Source organism: Blennius ocellaris (genome assembly GCF_963422515.1).
Source record: "Blennius ocellaris genome assembly, chromosome: 9".
Classification (NCBI taxonomy): Eukaryota; Metazoa; Chordata; class Actinopteri; order Blenniiformes; family Blenniidae; genus Blennius; species Blennius ocellaris.
Genome location: NC_137658.1, coordinates 6,079,700 through 6,094,519, shown reverse-complemented (window position 1 = coordinate 6,094,519; position 14,820 = coordinate 6,079,700). Strand labels below are relative to the sequence as shown.

At 44.1% G+C, this 14,820-nt stretch overlaps 2 protein-coding genes across 2 annotated transcripts in view; one reads left to right on the top strand and one right to left on the bottom strand.

Annotated features, from left to right (window-relative positions):
- Window positions 1-14,820, top strand: part of tmem265 (transmembrane protein 265) — a gene marked incomplete at its 3' end in the record, with an annotated part of 222,937 nt that overhangs the window by 116,554 nt on the left and 91,563 nt on the right. The window lies entirely within an intron of this gene.
- Window positions 3,761-13,327, bottom strand: LOC308134333 (atlastin-3-like). The gene is made up of 14 exons (XM_080502015.1): window positions 13,212-13,327; window positions 10,984-11,206; window positions 9,490-9,624; window positions 8,631-8,735; window positions 8,494-8,544; window positions 8,200-8,256; window positions 7,999-8,091; window positions 7,757-7,895; window positions 7,502-7,629; window positions 7,354-7,410; window positions 7,173-7,244; window positions 6,864-7,055; window positions 6,524-6,763; window positions 3,761-5,954 (listed from the first exon to the last, which is right to left on the bottom strand). Exons 2-14 carry the CDS (start codon window positions 11,185-11,187, stop codon window positions 5,895-5,897), a joined length of 1,533 nt encoding a protein of 510 aa, XP_080358141.1. The 5' UTR covers window positions 11,188-11,206; window positions 13,212-13,327; the 3' UTR covers window positions 3,761-5,894.

The window sequence follows — 14,820 nt, the reverse complement described above, 5'->3', positions numbered from 1 at the left end:
GACTTGTTTGATCCATTTAGGTGTCAAATTTGCAGGAAACATTGTAAAGATTGTAGGCCTCTGCCCATATATAGTATTGAAATGTCTGAAAATAAATGTACATGTTTTTTTAAAACATAGAAAAAGACAGGTGTTTGTAGGTATGTACAATAAAATGCAACTTATTCATTTTTACAGTTATTTCATTCTGTTTTATGTTGAATGCTCCGGCACATATAGTCCACTGGAGTGGAGGTTACTTAACTTTGAGAAAAAAAAAAAAGTCCGATTTTTTTGGGGACAAAAGAAGTTGAACACATTTTTTCATGTCATGAGAAGAATAAACACTTCAGAGAAAAAAAATCTTGATTAAGGCTTTCATAATTCAAAAGGCTTTCAAAGCTGGCAGGTGTCACAAATAACTGTTGAGGCAACCTTGACCTTTGTTGTGACCCAGCGACTGACCTCAGGCAGCGCCTCCTATGGTTCATCCTGCAGAACATTACGTGCCACCTCATGTTGAGGTTGATGAGTCTCAACACGTCCTTGCGTCCTTTCCAGCTCCAATCTGTTTTCTTTAATTACATTTGTTCCTTTTTTGGAACGGCGGGACTTCCGGTTTCGGTCTGCACCATACAAATGTGAAACACCCCTTATGAGAGGAATTGTGAATTTTCACACCTTCGTTTAGTTCGGGTGGCGTTCAACGTTCACTTTTGAGACCAGATCAAACTGCCTGGGAAACATCACGCAATTACAACAGCGTGTCATCTGCATAGCAATGGAAGTTAACGAAGTGCTCTTTGAAAATATTCCCAACAGAAAGCCTGTGTAATGTGAAAAGTATAGGTCCTTAGACAGAACTCTGTGGAACTCCATGTTTAACTTGGACATTCCATACGTTAAATAGAACTGGCTTCCAATTGAGGTCATCGGGTACACAGTGAGACTTTTAAGTGATTTTGAGGGGTTTCATTGCCCTGGATTAAAGAAATCAGATGATTAACAATCCACCTTTGATTATTGTGGGATTGTGTTGGCTAGTTTGGATTTCAATTAACTGTCCGAGATTAACTCCTCTCCTGTGGATTCCAGTTCGTCTCAAACAAAATTGTCCACAAATATCCCAAACACGTATTCATCTCAACGTAATTATGGCTATTATACATTTTCTAACTGTTTTCATCGAATCACTTTTCTGTTAATAGTCTCTCTCTCTCTCTCTCCAACAGTTAATGTTTTCATTCTGCGGCAGGGGCGTCCAGCTACGAAATCAAACGTACCCGATGTTCCGCGCAAGGCCTGATGGGAGTCTGTGTTTATATCGCGTTTGACGCCAGCGACACGAATCGACTCTTTTGTGAATAAATACGGTACGAAATCCCTTAATTGTCGGGTGGATTAGGTCTGGAGATTAAAATACAATTCGAAAAGTCAACATACGTGAATTCTGTGACGCAACGCTGATTTACGTTTTGGTTTTTTTCAAATTTATTTTACTGTTTTGATGCAACTATTACCATAAAAGTCAATGCGCGTAACCAGTGTCAGTCCGTTGATGGATTAATAAATACAAGACATATCTAATAAAATTTTTTGATTGCGATCGTAAAACGCTTGAATTCGACATGTCGTCACGTAACGGGATAAGATGCACATGGACGTGAAAAAGGGTCCTCGTTTGTTTGCTCACAGGCTCGGGTAACTTGTGGTTCAACGACGCGAGGGGGCGACGGTTCAAATACTGCCGTGACCGACATTCAGCTCCCAGTCCGGGGCAGAGGGGTTTTGTTTTTGTGGTGGGAGGAAAGTCTCCGCCATCCTTCGCTCCTCCTCCTCCTCTTCCTCCTCCCCCCCTCCCCTCTCTGTCTTCATGTTGGGACTCGCTTCCAAATATGGAAGTGAACGGGGAGCGGCGCGTGCACGCGCACCGCTATCGCTCCCTGACGCGAGGAGGGCTGGGCTGGGCTGCGACGCCGACCACCATATAAGGAATGAAGGGACACGAAATTCATCAGGAGAGAGAGAGAGAGAGAGAGGGAGAGGGAGGAGGGGGCACGTGAGGCTGAATCTGCACATTTGCACCAGGGGTTAAAATGAGCGTGTATGAACACAGTAGAGAACAATGGAGACCACCCTGCACATCAATCTGACCCACATCCATTATTTTATTGGGGAAAAAAAAAAAGCAAAACAAACAAATTGGTGATTTCAGAAGCGACCCTCTTATGTCTACTAAAGCAGGGATTATTTTAGGAGATACAAACAGTGGTTGGTTTCTCTCGCCTCACAGAGAGATGGTCATGGGTTCAAATGCTCCCGGCCGGCGGGGCTTCTCTGTGTGGAGTCTGCATATTTACCCCCACTGTGCAAAAAAAAGGAATCATGTGAGGTTAATTGTTGACCTTAAATTGGCCCTCGGTGTGAGTGTGTGCGTGTGGGGCCCTCACACACAGTCTTCATCCTACAGAGGCACATTCTTCCCAAAAATGGCATGTCGGAAAAATTCCAGAACCAAAATTCTTGTTTGTAAATAAGGTTGCTCACATCAGGTCTCGCCCTCCATTCCTCTTCATCACGTCTGTAATTTGCATACATCTGATGCTTGTTTCCATTTTTGCGTCTGTTGCCTGGACAGGATGTATTGCCAATATTTCAGAATATTATCTTTATATTATTAAATATTTTTGAAATAATCTTTATTTTTTTTAAACAATACCTGATGAAAAAGCTGACATTTACTAAAAAATCACAAAGCCTAAAGACTACGATGTCTCTCCAGACCCGTGTTGGGGGGGGGGGGGGGGGGAGGCTTTTCAGGGGTATGCAAGATATTAGTAACGTATTATATTGTTTTCCTGAAAGCTGCAGAGCTGGTTTGACCACCGGGAAATGAGAGTAAGTGTTCTTGGGTTACATATGGTGGCTGCACAGGTGAGACATTTTTGAATTCCATGGTTGTTAAAGGTGTACAGGAGGATTTCCCCGAATTTTAGGAAAGAACCGCCCTCTCCACCTTTTGAAAAAATGCACATGCGCAACGCTCTACCTGCTCCCGAGACGGAACGCATACTAAAACGTGTGCGACAGACATGCACGAGCCCAGTTCTCCTCGTGCACGCTCTGTTTCCAAGTCACAAGTCGGCATCGCTCACACAAATTACAAAACAAACTAATCAACCCTGGAAAGTTACAATATAGACGTAGATAACTTTTACTGGAAGTGATTTGAAATGGATTTCTCCAAATAGAATGCCAAACTTTACCTGTCGAGTAGAAACTTGGCGACTTCATCAGTGGGAAGCCCAACCTGGGCTTTCAGCGCACGCCATCGTGTGAAAGACTCTCCCAAAAACACTCTGGTCTTGTTTCTCTCTTCCGAAGCCTTTCTCTTCTTCTCATACACTTCGAAGACACTTTTTCTCTTGCGACCCTCTGCCATTTTTAAAGTACCCGGTGAGAACTGCGAGCTAGCTGAAGGCGTAGCTCACCATATACACCTGAAAGCGCGCATGCGCAGAAAGTGAAAACTAATAGATCCACGCTACCGAGGGACGAGCACGTACGACGGCCTGACGTAATATATCACCAGAATGATTGACAATTGGGAGGACCAACAGTCTTGATGATCCACCCGGAAAAAGAACATCCTCCTGTACACCTTTAAAATAGCAAGTCGTTCCATTCATCAATCTAAACACGAGTGGAAAACGACGTCTCTTTACTGAATAGATCACAGTCAAAAAGAATTATGGAAAAATAAAAAACAAACATGCAAAAGCAGTTTCAAGCTTTGTTTATTCTTTATAAAACTGCATTTTTCATTTCCTGGCTACCATTCCCCTGCAAGAGATGATTACATTAGCACAATATTGCATGCGTTTATCCACATTTGGAATAAGCGGTGTGCAAAAACAAATCAACATCAAGGAGGGGGGGGGGGGGGGGGGTGTTGCAACAGCTTGTAAAACATCCTCGAGTTTCCTCCTTCAGGGGGAAGAGACAGACGTGGAAAGTGCAAAAAAATGATCTCTATGGTCATGAGTGGTCCACCTGGAGTAACACGTCCTCACCGGGGGAATCAAACCGTCAATCAGCTTCTTGTTTTTAACGCCCGAGTGTCGAAAACATACGTTGTTAAAGTGCAACATTGCTGCTTCATATGGAACCTCCAGGATCCCACCTACTCTCTCACGCTGAACAAAGACTGTGACCGAGCTCAAAAACTAAAAAGATTCCTACTCCACTTCTAGAAAATAAATTCCAACTTCAAAAAAAAAAAAAGAAAAGAAATTACAATATGAGATGTAGGGCACGGTTGGAAATAATCACTGGGTTTTTAATCCTCGATCTGATTCGGCCTGAGAAGCTTGTTTGCCAAAAACCAAACAAAAAAACAAAACTAAAGCCTAAAAAAAAAAAATCCACTGCCTGGTCCTGCTTTTATTAACCCTCAGTATGGAAGGACCATGACTGCACACAAAGACAAGACTAAAACCTAACTCGCACTACAATTGGTAAAGATTTCAAGCTGAACGACAGCAACGTAAAGTATTTATCAACATAAGACTCAAAAATAGATCCACAATGAAACTCGAGCAATTTGTTTAAGCAAAGATTTAAAAAAAAAAAAATTAAAAATTCTGAATGATTTCTCTCATTCATTAGGTTGATTGCTGATTTTTTGCATGTGAGACTTTAAACACATCAGCCTCGCCGGCAGACGCAAGAATTAAAAGTAATAATTTACAAAACAGCCAACGCAACTTCACTTAGATTTAATGTTATTAAATATGGACGAATCCTCATATCAGAGATCCACCAGTTAGAACTTTGTGTCAGGAGAACTTTTCTCTCGTCCTCGACTTTGTTCCCTTTTTTTATTTTTGGTCTGTTTAAACATGTTCCGCAAAAAAAAAAAAAATACTGTAAATCGTTTTAAGGAATGTTTGACGTTTGACTCATTTGTTTGTGGTCAGTTACATCCTTGTGGGAAAATGAGTGAATAATAAAGCTGAACTCTTTGGTTTCCTGGATGTCAGTTTGAATACGATGGCATTTAAAAGTGTTCCAGGGAGCATTCGGTCTCTCCCCGGTACTTGTTTGACTTTAGAGGATATACAAGGTGTAACATATTTCCATCAAGGAATTTACAATAAACCATTTGAAACATACATTTTTTTTTTTTTTTTTAAGACAGCTTTGAAAAATCTCAAGAAAGTGCTTTTTTTTCTTCTCCTCTTCTGCTCTCTGAATAACGACACTTACCCTCTCAAAAATGCTTTTTTTTTGTTTTATATAATATAAAGAGCACATATACAAACAGAGTGGAATGCTTTAAGGCTGATGCGTAAAAAAATATAGCCACACAAGAAATATGTGTAAATGTAAGAAGCTTTAAAGCCGGAAGTTTAAAGGCTTTTTTTTTTTTTTACGCCGCCGAAGCTTTTTGATTGAGAAGCACCCCGACTCCCTCGGTCCGAACCGACGCAGAGAAACGGTAAGACGCGTCCAGCCGTAACATAAAAACCGAGAGATCCGTTCGGATTAAAGGTAAACATTGACTCGTCGATTAAGACCAACAGTAAACTTGTAAAACGATGGCAGTTTAGATTTCAGATGGATCGGTGATGAGGTCTGATGGTTTCAGCCTCTGCTTCGCTGCATCAGGTCAAAGGTGTGTGTGTGTATATATATATATATATATATATATATATATATATATATATACACATATACATAGAGAGAGAGAGAGACGCTGGTGAATTTGGCATCACACGGTTTACCTTGTGTTCGAGCTACAAGTTTGTTCCAATGGGTGGCGTGGTTGTAAGGCTTTAGTGCTGAATGTGTGCTTGTGTTGTTGTGCGGGTTTTGTGCGGCGTCCAGACTGCGAGGCTCCGCCGCCGCTTCCTCTAGCTGGACTTCTTCTGCTCGGTGACGGCCCCCCTCGACTTGTTCAACGCCACGGTCGCCTGAGAAGAGGAAAGACGGGTGAGAGACGTCATCCGACTGCACACCAGGGGGTGAACTGCAGGTCGCAGTTCAAGTACTTTCGCTGTGCGGCTGCGGTGACTTTGCCGAAACTGCAGTTCCAAAACCACTTCCGCTTTTGTGGGGAGCAAGAGAATTGTGCCGCCAACGGAACACAATTTGGCACACTAAGTGTTTTTTTTTTTTTTTAATTTTGCTAAAAAATACAAATTAACACTGCTACGTGTCATTTAGAAAAAAAATCATAGCATTTGTGTAAATAGTTTATATCTGGCCAAAATGGTATCCAATACCACCGTCCTCTAATATAATCTGTTATTCAAAATAAAGGTTGCCTAACACCCTGTCTATTATTTCGTTTTATGCGTCACAATTCTTTATACTTGATGAAATTCACAAAATCCATCATAATACACAAAATAATAATAATAATGCTCAATGATAATAATACACAAAACTGTAAACAATTGTGCCATCTAGTGGCCGCAACCAGGTATTACATGAAATATGATACATCTGGAGTAAAGAAACCTTGTGTGGTTATTCTCACCTGGTCCAGGACGACGCCTGCCGCCTGGTCAATGGCGCCGCCCACGTGTCTGTATCGGCCAGAGTATCGGATGAAGGCCCACGTCAGCACGGCCATCATGACCACGCCCAGGGCACAGTCGCACACCAGGGCGAAGGTCGCCAGGCCCACGAAGAGAAACACGCCCGACAGGATGTAGAGGAGGCAGAGGAGGACGAAGAGCACGGCGGGAGTCCGGAAGGCGCTGAAGAGGTTTTTGGACTTTCGGACAGGGCGTTGGGGGGGGGGGGAACGTGTCGTTAAAACAGCGGATCTCCAGTCGGGAGTGCAAATAGAAAAGCGATCCCCCTTCGGGCCTCACCTCGTTATGTTTGCTGTAGGACTGCCACATTTCTTCCAGCTCCTTCTCCAGCTCCGACTGGTAGCGGTCACAAAACTCCTGTCCTCCCATCTTCTTGGTGGAGGAAAAGGTGTGGAGAGCCTCTTTGATGAAGAAGCTGCTTCTCTCCTCCAGAGATTCGGGAGCCACGTAGGGCAGATCGCCCCCACACACCTGAAGGCGACGAAAAAAGGGTTTTCTTTAAACAAATAGCGGACATGTTATTCTCATTTTCTTTATTTGCCATATATAACAAGACACACATGTGGACTTATTGCATCCAGAACTCACCTTCTCCATGTTCTTGTAATACTGATCTTTGGCATTGGCCACAGCTGCCAGGTTATTCGCCTCGGCTGTGGCCTGGAGGGACGGCAGACATGTTTAAAATGCAAGAGCGAGACACAAAAGACTTCATGGAGAGAGGGGGAAAAAAAAAAAAAAGTCGACGCCAGCCTCCAGCTACACGCACCATGAGCATGGTCTTTGGCTCGGGCAAATCCTCTCCCTGATAAATCTTGATGTACGCCTGGCGACAAGGAGACAGTCTGAGTCAGGAGGAGCTGAACGTGGAGGGGGGGGGGGGGGGGGGGTGGATTCGTGGGTGAGGAGGCTCTCACCTTGAAGAACTCCAGCAGGCCCCGGCAGGTGACTTTGTTCCCGTTTATTTCTTTTGCCGCCACCCGGTCTGGATGCAGCAGCTCAGGAATGAGACTCTTCAGCTGGGTTTTGAACTCTGGCGCCACATCTGACCGGAACACAAGAGACCTCGGCTCAGGAGCACGCTCACATGAAGTAACCCCCCGCATTTGAAGAAGAACGTTAACTTAAACGGGAACATTCACATTAATTAATCGGGGGGGGGGGGGCTTTACCCAAAAGCTGGCCCTCGAAAGTGGGGCTGGTCGCGACCTTCAGCCCCGGGTGGGGCAACAAGAAGCAGGAGATGTCGGTGAAGCAGGAGTGAATGTGCTCCCTCACCGTCTGCAGCTCTTCGTGTTGGGAGTCCGTAACCTTGGGAAAAACCACGTTCGTAAAACCTGCGATTAAGAACCCGGGCCATGTTCTGCCTCATTGTTTGTGCTCGCGTGTTGAGCACATCAAATAAAATTGGCACCTGCAAACGTTTGTCCAGAAATTCTTCACCACCTTTAAAGCCGTATTTGTATTCGTAGGGGAAGCTCCAGTCCCGGATTAAAAACATCAAAGACTGCGGGAAGACAAAGGAGAGTGAGGCGTTAATATGCATGCGGGCCGCACAACAAAGAGGAAACGCGTCACTATTTACGGTGCGCAGAATGTTGTGGTTTCTAATCACCTGAAAGGGCTTCAGAAAGATCTCATCCATGGCGAGGCGACCGTACTCTGTGAACAGCTGCGAGGGGGAAGCGGCCATGAGGCCACATTAATTACCCAGAGTACTGATGACAGCCAGACAGCAGCAGTTCTACGTCTAAATGATAATTACATTATATTTTTGCATCTCCTCAAGTTTGTTCTCGACTTGACTTGACGCTCACGAGAAACACGTTCACCGGCTTCACGGAAGCTAAAAGCTCTGAGAATCTCTACAGCATCGCTGCATCATTAAAAAAAACAAACCCAAACAGACCTGGAGCTGCTGCAAGTCGTCCTCCTGAATATTCTGCGAGAGGTTGTAGATCTGCAAGAGAGGGAGAGCGTGAGCACGGTGGGGGTGGGGGGGGGGGGGGGGGTGGAAGTGAGTGAAGGCCAGATGAGGCCCGTCACCTGAACCGAGCTGGTCATGGTGCTGAGGGCGAAGATGGTGGCGCAGTCCTTCACGGTGGACTGGTCATCGAACGCTCCCTGAGTGTCCATCAACACCACGGCCACCTGCGACACAAAACACCTGAATCCGACGGCTTCTGGCTGCTTTATGAGTTTCTGCAGCCGTCGGTGTGCACGTTCTCACAAACTCGCCCTCACCATGAAGCTTCAACGCCACTTTCCTAACAGCGAGGGAGCAGCACTGACAAGTCCCTACAAGGATTTGTCCCGTCTGCATTCTGAAATAGTGCGACCTCTAGTGGAGGACTTAGGAATGAAGAATTGCACCTGAAAAAAACCTGAAATCTATAGGGTGTATTTGCAATCTGGAGAAGTGCCCAAAGGGGGAAAATGGAAGATCTGTAGAATTCAGCTTTAAAGCAATAACCTGCCTCACATATTAATGAGAGATGAGAAAAAAAAAAACCTGCAGGAAAGTTGCCAGCACATTTTTTTCAGGTTCATCCAGTAAACCTCCTCCTGCACATGTTGACACACCTGTGGTTGATCAGTTGCTGCCAAGTGGAATATTTTAACATATCGCCACTCGTGTAGAAACTCAGCTTCAACTGAAAAGCCTGGATTCATCAGTCTAAACTTTTAGTGGCAGTAACTCATGTTGACTTTATTCTTCAGATTTGTATTTAATCATTAAGTTTCTAACTTGGTAAGAACTTCAAATGCACACCTGGATGACTCGTGATCCCCTGATCTGTGTGTTAAAATCGGGAGATTTCGGTACAATTGCTCATCGCTATTTTATTTTGTAGGTTTTTTTCGGATCGGTGACAAAACGGCCGGTATGTTGACGTGCGATCACCTCCGTCCCATCGCCCCTCGTCACGAGGAAAACGTCACTCCACAGCTGGATGCCGGTCGTCTCCGGCTCTGAGCCGCCGCGCCAAGAAAACCCCGTCAGAGGCTCGTCGTCTTCCCCCAGCCAGTTCTCGCCGCCCTGCAGGACAACATGTGGACAGAGAGAGAGAGAGAGAGAGAGATGTAATATCAAACCAGCAACCTCCCGATTGAGAGGCGACCGCTCTACCGACCCAGCCGCCTCGGTTTCATTCGAGCAGCTGAAAGATTTTCCACTCGCTGAGAGGCAAAGAAGGCGTTTCAGTTCGAAGGGAAAATGGAAATTCCCTCCGGTGTGCATAATTTACAACACAAAGTGGTACTTAGTGAACTGTTCACGTCATTCTAATCTATTCTAATCTCCCCCAGTTGTTTGTTCCGCTGCCCTGGTTTGATGAGGACTGTGGTTCAGTGCCTGAAGGGGGCGCTACAGGAGAGATATTGGAGGCGCCAAAAAAAATAAAAATGGATGTGATTCATTAATGAAGACAGTGGGTGTGACAAAGGTTTATAAAATATGTAGTGTCTAGTCCGTAGTGGACTTTATTGCAATCGCAGCTCTTTGTGAACTCGTCGGTTCACATGTTGCGGCAGGGAGGGGTTCTAACGTGGAGCGACTGCACGTGAGTGTTCGTCTCTCGCCGTTCGCGGTTTCCCAGGTCATCACACCTTCGGCACAGGACAAACTTGTCGGGGCTGCTCTTTAAGCCTCGGCAGGAATCCATTACTCACAAATGTCAAAGTATTTCCCAGAATATTAATGTTAATTTGCTAGTTTTCTTCATTTTTTTTGTAACTCTGGAGCTGAAATCCAGCACATCATCATGACTTTAGAAAAGAGATCTTAATTTATTGTCAAGCAGCCAAAATATTGATGCTTTGTCTGAAATAAGATGTTTTATTAAGCTCCATCATGAAGCAAGGCTGCCAGCATACAGTACCAATGCTTGTAATTTGACACCGGGCTCAACTGCTTGAAGGCTGCTGCTTTTATTCTTGTACAAATAAGCAGAGGTTCAACCTGTCCAAACAGAATAAAGGAGCTTTACCCCGCTCTAGAGTTCAGTTGAAATTTTCTAAACTGACATTTGGACCAGCATTATTATAAACACACATTATCCTTTATTCTCGACTGAAAATGTAGAACCCTAACCTCACCGCGTCCAACTGCTTTATTCCGTATTTATATATATTCATGACTTTATAAACCGCGGCTGCTGCTGCCGGAGCCGACCTCAGGATCAATTTCAACTGGATGAATGGAAAAGCACTGATATTTACAGAAACGTTAAGATTAACATCAAGGTTTAATGTGAAGCCTTTTGTTTTGCCCCTCGGGGACAAACCGCTCCAGACTGGTTGAAGTGATGTGCGAGACGTGCCCGATCCTGAGCCGCTCTCAAAACCGTCAACTCAAAGCCTTTATAAGGTGGAAACGCTCGCCTTCAGCCTAACTCACCTTCCTGTACATGTAGCGGATCATGAAATCCAGCAGGAAGCTCTTCCCCTTCCGGAAGGCTCCCGCCACCGACAGAACCACCACATGTTTGTCGCGGACCTCCGGGGCCAGCAGGATCCGGGACAGGGCCTCGGTGTCCAGGGCGAAGGAGTGGTCGTCCTTCGACACCGTGACGATCTGAACAGCTCGTGGTTCGCCCTCCATTCTGCAGAGTTCCTGGTCCCTGTGAACATCGCAGACGGACAGAAGGTCCATTTCCTTTTGAAAGAACCATTTATTTGGATTTGTGATCAAGCATGTCGTTCAGAACCAGTGAATAGTGAGCCTGTGTGTTTTCCTTCGCATTCCTTGTTGACAAAGAACTGATTGTACTCAGTTATTCATCCATGAAAACTAGAAATCATTATTTGCTGCAGCTGTAAGACCCAATAATTCATTTCGCTCTTCTGAAGTTAACGTTTGTCTGAACAATAAATTGACACGACATCATGTGACAAGAGGCCTGAGACTTTGTTTCTCTGTTTTAGGGCAAGTTTTTTTTATCTATATATAACTGTCTAAATAAGAAGTTGCTCTCAAATTCCTTGTTGTCACTGACAAGAGAGTAAATCATTTGCCCTCTGTAATCTAATCTGTCAAATTCCATTTTTTGTGACCATGATGAAACATATCTCAAACCTAAACCAAAATACAAACAAAAAAAATAAATAAATCAAAGTGTTTGATTCTTTCCATATTCACTAGTTGTGCTCTATTCATAAAGGAATAGTTTAAAACCACTGTTTAGGACAGTCTGTGGTGTGTCGTTAGAACACTTTGTGGCTGTATTGCCTAACTCTATTTTGGAATCATTTACAAATTGTTCCCAAAGCTACCGAGTTGCCTTCATACACTGCATTTATAACTCTCTCTGGCAACTGAACAGCAGCAGACACATTCCCACAGCTAGAATTCGGTGGTGTTGTGGTTATCTCATCGTGAGGACGCCGTTGGTTTGAGTCCAGTTTGCACTTGTGGGCACAGCCTGTGTGGAACTGGTGTTTCTAATTCGCCCCTAAGTGGATGTGAGTCGATGCATTTGCAACCTTGAGCTGGAGAAAGCAGCATAAAGGAGAGAAAGGTGGAGTTGGCATAAACACTGTGTACACTCTGAACATCCTGTTCAGGGTCCTGGAGGAGCAAGAGGACTGACCACTGCTTAAACGGTGACGGCCCCTGCTGTCCCACAGTAAACCCAGTCCGCGTATATCGCGCCTTTTCTGTTGATTTACCACCTCCCAAAGCGATTTTGCCACGTTCCCACTGAACATGTGGACCGATGACGGCTTAAACCTGCACGAACAAATTGTGACACGGAGCAAATAGTTCAAACTAAACAGGAAAAGTTACAGACTTGTCAGCGGGTCACACGAGTTCCTCTACTAATTCTGGTTAAGGGTTGCAGAAATGTTAGAATGTGGTAAAACTGTGAGGTCACAGGCTTGACTGAAACATTAGAGATGGAATGATGAGTCCCACACAGACTTTGCTTGTTGAGAGCAAATAATTCAGACTGTGGAGACAATATTGATCAGTGTGTGCTGCTGCTCCGGGCTCCTCTCAGCTGGTGAATCAGCAGAACCGGAACGTTTGGAAGCCCTTCAAGGCTGCTGATCGTGGAGGAGGAGGAGGAGGAGGTCCTCTCTCTCTCTCTCGGCAGGGAGGAGCCCTCACACCCCTCTCGTCATGAGCTGGCAGCAGCTCCAGCAGCTCCAAGGTGTGGCTGCGAGGAGGAGCTGCCGCCGCATGCCAGCCATTTCTCCGCAGTGAATGTGTCCGATCGGGGCTGAGAGACTTTCCTCTCGCAGTCCCTGGGCGAAACCGCCACACAGCGGTGGCAGATCTCGACCTGTTAAAGCGGCTTATCGGCGATTAAACCCCCCGCTTCGCCTCGCCGGAGCAGCTACAACTTCAAAACCAGCAGGAGTTGATCGGCCTCGTGAAAATATCCAGAGTTCACTAAAATCACCAAAATAATCGACGTAACTGGCGAGTGGACGGTTGTTTCTGTTCTGCTGAACGGCCGCGTGCGGTCAGAAATAAACATTAACGTGGCATGAAACGGTTAAATGTACATAAACGTGACACCTAGTCAGTAAATACCAGGCCTTCAGGTAAACAAACAAAAAAGGGGCTCAGTAAGTAACGTTTCTAGTTACTTTAACGTGTCTTTGTCCGTGCAACGTTACCTTTAGCGTCTTCAAACTGCTCCAACTCGATCTCTGGCGAGTCCACAAACGACTGAAACGTAACTTTTCACTCTGGCATCAAAACAACATGAGAACTTTTTTCCACCGAGCTTCTTCCGCCTCCAGGCCGCGCGGAGGCTCATGGGAAATGTAGTTCTGCCGTGACGTTCACCTCACGGTTCCGTCTTCTCTAAAAACTACAACCAGTCCTTTCTGCCAACTCAGCGTCATTGCGATTGGAAATGTGTTGTTTTTTTGTTTTTTTTAATCATTAAAAAAACAAAAGGGAACCACCTGAGAGGTTGTGTAAAACAGAAAAATTGTAAGAATTATAAAAAAAAAAGAAGCAGAACAAGACTTTCTCAGATTTTAGCGTGCAAGTGATTGTCTGTGTTGAGGATGTTGCGCCCTCTAACTGCAACACACACACACACACACACACACACACACACACACACTTACTTACTTAACTTATCTTACACAACAATGGCAAAATAGGGTCAAAATCTTCTACGCGTGTAAAGGCTTAGAATAAAAAACAACTTCAGCAAGGCTCCTTTAAGTCACAAGAACAGCATTACAGATTTTATTCATTAGATTACAAAATACAATTTTATTTCTAATAATAACAATATACAAAGGTAACTTGAATGTATCCTGAAATGTAAAGAGGCTTACATGGCAGTGTTTTAGTAACAATTCCAATCAAGGTATTCCTGATTGAAGACAGTCAGAGGAACATCATTTACATCAAATCTGATCTCGCGAATGTAACCTGGTAGTCTGGCAATAAAAACAGATTAAGAAGTAAATATGGAAGTACTGTTACAATGTTCCATAATTTGAGAACAATCTACAATTGCATTCGCACCATAAATTAAATATATCAACCAACTGTTACAGTCAGCTCTGTTTATAAAGACGGCTTCATCAGATAAAGTCACAGAAACAGAGTTAAAATAAAACACATCTGGGTTTTTTTTTTCTTCTACATAACATGACCGCTACAACAACTCATATTCATTACAATCATTACAAAGTGGGTGTGAGTTACTGAATTATTGTGTACTTTTCCCAGCAGAGGTAAATAACAATTTCACTCTGAAAACATCAGGATCAGAAAACAGTACATTTTAGATGGAAGCACTCCTTCTTCCCCCTGAGACAAAAAACTTAATCAGTATGAAAATCACAGTGGAATCCCTAAAAAGCAATCATTTTAATACTTTTCTATGAGATAGAAATGCATGGTGAACGTATTTTTTTCTACATGTTTTGTGTTCGACTTTCACGAGTTGTGTCCTGGTTGTTAAGATCTGATATGATCGCATTAGAAAATCAGCATGTGCATTTGAAGTGCGTCAATCTCATTGAAACTTTAAATTAGTTCATCAGTTCAGAAGAAAAATGTAACTACAGAGCAACACACACAAATTAGGGCAGTGTCTGTATGCGGGAAGCACAAACATCGCTCCTGCTTTAGGCCCCGTTTACACGAAAACGTTTCATGTGATAAAAAAAAAAAAAAAAAGAAAAAAAGGAGTGTGTTTACATCGCAGCAGCAGACACACTGACAACAATGTAGTTAGTATGCCGGGTCACCAGAGGG